Source organism: Ctenopharyngodon idella, chromosome 21, assembly GCF_019924925.1.
Source record: "Ctenopharyngodon idella isolate HZGC_01 chromosome 21, HZGC01, whole genome shotgun sequence".
Lineage (NCBI taxonomy): Eukaryota > Metazoa > Chordata > Actinopteri > Cypriniformes > Xenocyprididae > Ctenopharyngodon > Ctenopharyngodon idella.
The window spans coordinates 13,433,759-13,443,660 of record NC_067240.1 but is presented as its reverse complement, the minus strand read 5'-3'; the positions used below and the strand labels follow the sequence as shown (position 1 = coordinate 13,443,660).

At 35.6% G+C, this 9,902-nt stretch overlaps 1 protein-coding gene across 1 annotated transcript; it reads right to left on the bottom strand.

Moving 5' to 3' along the window:
* Positions 1-2,512: 2,512 nt before the first annotated feature.
* Positions 2,513-3,439, bottom strand: LOC127503943 (olfactory receptor 52E8-like). The gene has a single exon (XM_051878190.1). It carries the CDS (start codon positions 3,437-3,439, stop codon positions 2,513-2,515), a length of 927 nt encoding a protein of 308 aa, XP_051734150.1.
* Positions 3,440-9,902: the final 6,463 nt, after the last annotated feature.

The following is a 9,902-nucleotide window of genomic DNA, read 5'->3' as shown; positions in this document are numbered from 1 at the left end:
TTGAAATATCTTTTCAATGGAATAAACCAGTGGTTCCCAAACTTTTTAGAGTGGAGTACCGCCTGAGGTATTTACCATCATTCTGCGCACCCCCTCACTTCCACTTAGATTTCACCTTTTCCATTAAAGGACAACATTTGCCCCCTAAATTGACTTTCCGGTGCATTTTTTCTTTATAAATACCTTTACAACATTAATAATGTTTTAAAAAAAAGTTCAATAGATAAATATGCAATGATGATAATAATGTGAAAAGTGACTCTTTTAAATACTAAAACCGCCAGTAGGCAGCGGTAAGTCACTGTCTTAATGTGTGAGTCATTAAGTCATTCATTCATTCAGTAACAAAGCAAGTGGCTGTATTTATGAATGAATCATTGAATCAATGACTTTCACGAACGATTCGTTCAAAGCCGCAGATTCGTTCACGAAACACCGCTGTGTGTGGTAGTTCTGCTGTGGCTTTCGCTGGAACTATTATTTCGTTGCAAAATAGAGCAAATACTGACAATACTGTGAAGAACATCACTAATATTACCCTTTTGTTTGATGAACTGTTGTATAAAATCAATGTCACATTGGCAATCGTGTGGATATTTGGATTTGCATTCTTGCTCGTATTAACATTAAAAACAAGAACTCACAAAAGGTATGTTTTGTATCAAGAGTTTGAATCTTAAATTGACACCAATGCACCTTCTGTGCCAGGCTATTTGTCCTTCATGCTAGTTAGTAAGTGCTAAATCTACAGGTACATTGGCGAGAACGGCAGTAATGTAGCACGATTTGCTAAGGCAGCAGACTCTGCATGCAATTATGCACCCATATGCTTATTTACGGCATTGTCTGTTAGAAAAGCATGCTTGGTTTTAATGTTATTTTAAGGCTGGGAAGAATTAAATGAACGGCAAAACTCAGTATTTTGTTCGCATACCCCCTCTGTCAGTTTGGGAACCACTGGTATAAACTATTAGTGAACATCCTAAAGCCGCCCATGCTGCTTAATTTGTTCTTACTTTATTACGGACTGTTTACTTGTCTTTAATAATGCTTGAACTTTATATTCGTTAGGCTAGTAGTTTTTGCTGTGGATTTGAAATTGGAATTTGAAATTGTGAAATTTCACTGGTATCTAAAATTTTGCTGTCATGACCTTATTAGAATACATGGTTAAATGGGCCAAAAAGAACAAAACAATAACTTTAATTTTTTGTTTGTTTGTTTGTTTGTTTTAGGGCAAAGCCAGTGAAATTAAAGTAAAAGTAAAAATGTGAACAACAGTAGAAAAAATTTGTATAGCAATGAGCCTTGATGCTGTGTGTCTGCTTAAAATTCATTCAGTGAGGAATTTGTGAGTCTTTTATGAACGATTCATTAAAAGAACTGGCTCATAAGAGTCATTTGTTCATGAATTGGGCTACACTACACTTGTAAATGAGGAGCGCCATTAAAAATGTCTCGGTTACTGTCGTTACCCTTGTTTCCTGAAGGAGGGAACAGAGATGTTATGTCCCGCCTGCCACAACCCTGTACCACCTGCTGAATGCCAGGATCCCATCTCGGCTCCTCAGCACAAACCTAAATGAGTGACCCTTTAAGCCAAGGTAATGTGTAAAAAAAACAAAAGAAAAAAAAGTGACATTGCCAGACCTTTGAGCTCCACCCTTCCTAGAGCTTGGAGCTTAGGTTGTGGCCTTAGGCAGTATTGTGACTGACCATTCCATGGACCTGAGTGAGGGAATCTGGCATTTAAGCCCGTTGAGTCCTTAGTTATGCTTGTCACAGCCAATTTAGGCATTCATTCCCTCAGCATGGTGGAGTGGACACTGGTTTCCCGAAGTGTTCTCTAGAGAATGCAGTGTCTTGTTCCCCTTCTCAGGGAACCATGGTTACATGCATAACCTGAGACAATTTCTTGTTGTTTTAATATACCAATGTACTGTTGTTGATTTATTTTGTATTTTCCTTGTATTTTTACCGTGCTTTAGAGAAGCTCATTTAAAGGCGCTATAGAAAATAAAGTTATCATTATTGTTATATAATGTCATCTAACTAGAAAAAGTAACTCGGATTGCTGATTAATACAAAATTGTATATATAACTTAATATTTTAATATTGTTGCAGTGTTCATCTCGCTGATTTCTAAGTGGAACCTAATCTACAAGCAAGAACATTTTTTAAAAATTAAACTCAAATCAAAATTTCATATCCATGATTTTGTGTGTGTGTGTGTGTGTGTGTGTGTGTATTTGATAAGTAGTTATAGTCAGACAGTCATTACTAAATAAACCCCAGGATGATACAAGTCCTGATCACCTTGTCAAAATGTATTTTGTGATTGTGAAACCTCAGTGTACATTGAATGCATTTGCAGCATAATGAGAGGATAAAAGCATCACTCATTTTACTTTTATTTTTTCTTAACTTTATTTTACATAAAGCAGGGGCAACAGTTTTCCTTTTTTTTCCTGACAGACACACTACAGTATATACACAACACGCTTCATACTGTCATTCTTTAATACAATTCATGCATAACTTTAGGATTCTTTTGCGAACTTCTGTTAGTTTTAAGCCATAAATTATGGGATTGAAAAGAGGTGGCACTATAATCATTTCTAAAGCCAAAAAATTACGCAGGGTTCCAGGGAAATCACTTGATCCATATCTGTTATAGATGGTATCAAAAAGTATTGCAACAGTGAGATTTATCAATGAAAGTAAATGAGGCACACATGTCTGCCAGAATTTCCTTCTGCACTCTAATGATGCTTTACATGCAATGATCAGTTTAATATAGGACACCATAATTACAATCACAAGACTGAAATATAACGAAATAAAAATAAATCCATAAAGGTTATTGACAAAAGTTGATCCACATGAGAGTTTTACAATTGACCAGTTGTCACAATACAACTTGTCAATATGATTTTTACATAGTACCAACCTATTTGACAAGAAAACTGCAATGAACATAATAAGAAATGGTATGATCCAACAGAAGCCAAGTAATATGCTGCATGAAAATGTGTTCATCTTTGAGTGATAGTCTAAAGGTCGACATATGGCCACATGTCTGTCATATGCCATCACTGCTAATGTAGAATATTCACACATGACATAAGTATAAACAACAAAGGCCTGGAAAGCACACATGTAAGATGGAATTATGTATGAATTCAATATTAAATCATGCAAGAATTTAGGATAAAATGCTGCTGTTCCATAAATGTCATTTACACAGAGATTGCACAGAAAAATGTACATTGGTTCATGAAGGGCTCTCTCCAAGACAATAACAACACTGAGAAAAATGTTCACAAACAGTATCATAACATAGATGAATAAAAAGCATGTAAAATAAATATACCTGTATGATTTAGAGGCTTGTGGTTCCATCAGAGTGTAAGTTGCAAAATTTGTCATATTATCCATCATATATTGAAGTTAAGCTTGCACTTGTCCGTATGCAAAATGCCCTCAAAATGTTGCAATTAAAAACAACATCTGTATCTCAAGTAACTCACATTTGCTTCAATTTGAAAATATAAATATAAAGATATGGCATACATGCTTTTAAAATACAATAAGAGTTAACACCAATCAACAATTACCACTGAATTGCCTTAATTTGTTAACTTGCATGCTCACATTCATGAAATGGAAGTACTATGGACTACTCATCTGCTTATAAAAGAACTTGCTCAGTTTAAGTTCTCTGAGTTTCTACCAAATAAAACCTTGGGGAAATTCAATAAGCTCTGGAGGGATTTTTTTTTTTTTTCTTTGAATGATATAGTTCACCCAAGATGAAAATCACAACAAATGTAAAAGTAAACTGAAGAAATATGAATGTTTGTTTTTCTTATTATTATTGTTGGTCTACAGTTTAACATCAACTATCATATTTAAACCTAAAATCTGAGGCTTAGTTTTAGGCACAAATCTAACTGCTGAAGAAAACTGAGTTCATGTTGACAACTTTGCATGACATGAACATAATGCACTAGTTTCCGAAAAAAAAAATAAGGGAGGCCAAAAACCAGGGAACTGCCAAAAAGGTTCATGTATGCTGGAAAGGCTTGAGGGCGGCATATTTTAAAAAATTAAAATATAAATACACACAGCTAACCCAGTGGTTTAATAATTTATAATTACAATAGAATAATGGATTAAATGGTTTCTTTGTGAAATTCAATTAAAGGGTACATAACACACACAGTTTCTGCCAATCTCATGTTAATCTTGAGTACCTATAGAGTAGTATAGCATCCTTCATATCTCCGAAGAGTCTTTAGTTTTATCAGATTTATAAAAGACAAATACGCTGTACCGAGTCTTTCCAAAAACATCCGAGCTCCTGGAGGCGTGCTGTGGGCAAAGCTAAAGAGTGACGAGCATGCACAGCTTTTGTGTAGCGATTGCCTGCAAGCTATCGATGGTCAGCTAAACAAATGTATTTAAACTAGGGGTGGGACGGTTCAGATTTTTCACGGTTCGGTTTGTATCATGGTTTTAGTGTCACAGTTTCAGTACAGTTCGGTATGTGCTATGTTCAGTAAAAAATAGGACAACTGTCAAATAAAGATAAAGAAAATAAAAACAAATAATCTAACAACAAGAAACAGCACAAATAAATACATGAGAGCTAAGATACAAATAAAATAAACAATGCTTTACAGGTTTTTCAGGTATCTAACTGCTTTCAGGTACAGAAATTGAATAAAGTAATCAAATATAAAATAACAGTTCATATAAACTTATTTGAATAATTAAATAAAGTTGAAACATTATTGAAGTTACAAAAGCTATTCGGCCAAGACTGATTTCTTCATCCTTTGTTGTTCGATTAACATTAAAACACATAGAGCAGGAATATTAGATTGCTGTCCCTTTAAGATATAATTCAAAGATCCAGTACACGGATACTGATACACATGCATTGTCTGTCTCGTTTTTCTCTTAAGACATAGCCTACTATGTTTGTTAGGACACTCATTAAGATGGGCATGTTTACATAAATTTTGTGTGAATTTGTCCGTTTAGGTGCAAGACTTGAAAGAGAATTTGCGCACTGTGACGCCGCTCTCCCTTGTACGCGCTTCGGATGAGTACACACACACAAATCTCGCGCAAGTTCTCTTTCGTGTCTTACGGATGAATGTTTAAATTTGCATGGTTTAAATGAGTTTAGTTTAAACACAGATAGCAATGTGAGATGTTCATGTCTCACCTGGGCTCGCGCGCTATCAACACCCGGGTGACGACGGCCACAATGACAGGTCATAGAGCTTTCGGCACGTCATTGAACATTTGTTTACAACAAGTTACTGTTTTGTCCATGTTCTTTTGATCATCGCTGTTGTAACGTAGTGGGAAACTAGAATATCCATCGACTGAAACATACATTAGCGACTCCGTCTGTCTGTTTTACACATTGTTTTCCACAAACCACAAACCAGTTTTACTGACCACCTGCGGTTCCGACTCATAACCAGGATCATTATCACTGTGACCGCTCCATTTTTCAGTTTCAAACGATCTGTAAATCCAGCGTCGAACTGGGCCTTGTTTATAAAACCATAAGCGCTAATCCTGAGGGCTTGGGCAGCCACGGAAAACATGAGATATTCTCCATTCATTTTAACCAATAAAAAGTTAGGGCAGAGCTGATGATTCCCTAACCTGCCCCACCACTAACCCTAGAAGCCCTGATTTACTCAAGATCTTTTTGATTTTTTTGCTTAGGGGTAAAGAGAAATTTGAAATATCTTTTCAATGGAATAAACCAGTGGTTCCCAAACTTTTTAGAGTGGAGTACCCCCTGAGGTATTTACCATCCTTCTGCGCACCCCCTCTCTTCCACTTAGATTTCACCTTTTCCATTAAAGGACAACATTTGCCCCCTAAATTGACTTTCCAGTGCATTTTTTCTTTATAAATACCTTTACAACATTAATAATGTTTAAAAAAAAAAAAAAAAAAAAGATAATCAATAGATAAATATGCAATGATGATGATAACGTGAAAAGTGATTCTTTTAAATACTAAAACCGCCAGTAGGTGGTGGTAACTCACTGTCTTAATGCGTGAGTCATTGAGTCATTCATTCATTCATTCAGTAACAAAGCAAGTGGCTGTATTTATGAATGAATCATTAAATCAATTGACTTTCACAAACGATTCGTTCAAAGCCAAAGATTTGTTCATGAAACACCACTGTGTGTGGTAGTTCTGCTGTGGCTTTCGCTGGAACTATTATTTTGTTGCAAAATAAAGCAAATACTGACAATACTGTGAAGAACATCACTAATATTACCCTTTTGTTTGATGAACTGTTGTATAAAATCAATGTCACATTGGCAATTATGTGGATATTTGGATTTGCATTCTCAACATTAAAAACAAGAACTCACAAAAGGTATGTTTTGTATCAAGAGTCTGAATCTTAAATTGATATCTATGCACCTTCTGTGCCAGGCTATTTGTTCCTCTTGCTAGATAGTAAGTGCTAAATCTACAGGTACATTGTCGAGAACGGCAGTAATGTAACATGATTTGCTAAGCAGACTCAGCAGACTCTGCACGCAATTATGCACCCATATGCACGCATATGCTTATTTATGGCATTGTCTGTTAGAAATACATGCTCGGTTTCAATGTTATTTTAAGGCTGGGAAGAATTAAATGAAAGGCAAAACTAAGCATTTTGTTCGCGTACCCCCTCTGTCACCTCATGTACCACCCGGGGTACGTGTACCCTAATTTTGGAACCACTGGTATAAACTATTAGTGAACATCCTAAAGCCGCCCACGCTGCTTAATTTGTTCTTACTTTATTACAGACTGTTTACTTGTTTTTAATAATGTTTGAACTTTATATTCGTTAGGCTATTAGTTTTTGCTGCAGATTTGAAATTGGAATTTGAAATTGTGAAATTTCACTGGTATCTAAAATTTTGCTGTCATGACCTTATTAGAATACATGGTTAAATGGGCCAAAAAGAACAAAAAAATAACTTTAATTTTTTTGTTTGTTTGTTTGTTTGTTTGTTTGTTTTAGGGCAAAGCCAGTGAAATCAAAGTAAAAGTAAAAATGTGAACCACAGTAGAAAAAATTAGTACAGCAGTGAGCCTTGATGCTGTGTGTTTGCTTAAAATTCATTCAGTGAGGAATTTGTGAGTCTTTTATGAACGATTCATTAAAAGAACTGGCTCATAAGAATCATTTGTTCATGAATTGGGCAACACTACACTTGTAAATGAGGAGCGCCATTAAAAATGTCTCGGTTACCGTCGTTACCCTTGAGCTCCACCCTTCCTAGAGCTTGGAGCTTAGGTTGTGGCCTTAGGCAGTAGTGTGACTGACCAATTTAGGCATTCATTCCATCAGCATGGCGGAGTGGACACTGGTTCCCCGAAGTGTCCTCTAGAGAATGCTGTGCAAGTTCCTATTCGAAAGGGAATGTCTCAGGTTACGAATGTAACCATGGTTCCCTGAGAACGGGAATGAGACACTGCATCTCTCTGGCATGCATCAGGCCTTCAGACAAAGAAGTTGTCTTATACAGGTGGCCTATAATACTCATGGTCGCAACGGTAGTGACACCACAGATGGTCGATGGCCAATAACACTGTTGTGTTTAAACACATGCTTCAGACACCAGTCATGCTGAAGGTGTTCCCCAAAGTGTCCTCTAGAAAATGCAGTGTCTTGTTCCCCTCCTCAGGGAACCATGGTTACATGCGTAACCTGAGACAATTTCTTGTTGTTTTAACTCCCTCGGGTCGGCGGTCACGCCGGCGATACCACCTCGTTTTTTTTCTTACCAGTGTGAAAGAGACTCAAAATACTCAGTCAATGTTGCACATATAATTAAGAGTTATGCACCATTAAAATTTGTGGAATATCTTCTTTTATTTGTGTACACTCAGAGTAAAAACAAAATGATGTGCTTTTTGCAAAATAAAGAAAACTAACATGATGCGTGATCTCTCGTCTTCCTCTGAACGAAGTTTAATCTGATAGTTCTCAGAAAATGAACTGTAACTTAGTGAATACTAATGACACAAAAATGAGACTTATGTCTAAAAAAACGTTGAAATGTCAGGTTTTAAATCGTGTAAGTCAAATCGAAAACAAATATTCTGTGTTTATGTAATCTGTATGAAAAGAGACACATGTCAGATGCTCGTGATTCAGCTCATTATCCGCTAATGCGGCCACGCCCACGGAGGGAGCGCTATTCAGACGCAAATTCTGAGGCAATACATGTATATATCATCTCAATCGTGCATTTATTGTCTTGAAAAGTGTTTATCTGGATGTTAAAGCCATGGTTAGCGATCTCTGGAAGACATGCCGTTAGTTCCTGAATGTCCTGTTCTTCTTTAGAGTAATTTGTGGACTAAAGGTGTACAGAGCGCCCTCCGGCTGCAAGTATGAATTGAAAACACAGTATCCAGCGCTCACAGTGATGACAATAAATATTGAATAAATATTACTCCTCTGTATAGAAAATTGACATAAACATATGAGAATCCATCAATATTTCTCCAAATGTGCATGCTTTTAAGCTAAAAGACTATATGAAATGCCATAGAGGTAACATGAATGTTCAGACGCTTTGCATCACAGAAATACATTATATTTTAAAGTATATAATAGAATACCATTATTTTAAATTGTAATAATATTTCACAGTATTGCTGTTTTTTCTGTATGTTTGATATACACCATGATGAGCTTGAGACATGATCACAGAGGGTTTTTTCACAGCCTACCTGACTGAAAGGCCTCATTAATATGCAGCTCATTAGAGGTTCTTTATGCGATTCTTTTGTCTTCTCAGGTGTAAATCACCCATTATTCATGATGATTCACGCCTCCACACATACTGTGTTTCTTGACAAAAAGTGTCTTACAAAAACTAAATCAATATATTGTTATAAATGAACGAGTATGCAGGATAATTTTTACATCATTTTGAAGCAAAAACTCTAGTCTACAACCTCCAATACCCAGAAGTCTTGTGAACACAGATTTAATATATATTTTTTGGCTTTATTTCAGTGACTTAAGTTTTTTGTTTTTTCAATAACCACGCATAAACGTTATTCCTTCAAAAACACAAACATGTACATACATGTTCCTCACATATTATGGTAGCCTAGTTTGTGCTGAATACAGTGTAATGACACTTTTTCTATTAATATGTTTATGAACAACTGAAAAAAGCACAAATGTCAGGGCATGTCAAAACTTCTCCAGGGCCCCGAAAATCCTCAGACCCCAGAGGGTTAATATACCAATGTAATGTTGTTGATTTATTTTGTATTTTCCTTGTATTTTTACCATGCTTTAGAGAAGCTCATTTAAAGGCGCTATAGAAAATAAAGTTATCATTATTATTATATAATGTCATCTAACTAAAAAAAGTAATTTGGATTGCTGATTAATACAAAATTGTATATATAACTTAATATTTTAACATTGTTGCAGTGCTCATCTTGCTGATTTCTAAGTGGAACCTAATCTACAAGCAAGAACATTTTTTAAAAATTAAAACTCAAATCAAAATTTCATATCCATGATTGTGTGTGTGTGTGTGTGTGTGTGTGTGTGTATTTGATAAGTAGTTATAGTCAGACAGTCATTACTAAATAAACTCCAGGATGATACAAGTCCTGATCACCTTGTCAAAATGTATTTTGTGATTTTGAAACCTCAGTGTACATTAAATTCATTTGCAGCATAATGAGAGGATAAAAGCATCACTCATTTTACTTTTATTTTTTCTTAACTTTATTTTACATAAACAGGGGCAACAGTTAACAGTTCTCCTTTTTTTTTTCCTGACAGACACACTACAGTATATACACAACACGCTTCATACTG

Coding starts and splice junctions, on each gene's coding strand:
- LOC127503943 (XM_051878190.1), bottom strand. CDS start 3,439: ATGGATAATATGACAAATTTTGCAACTTACACTCTGATGGAACCACAA.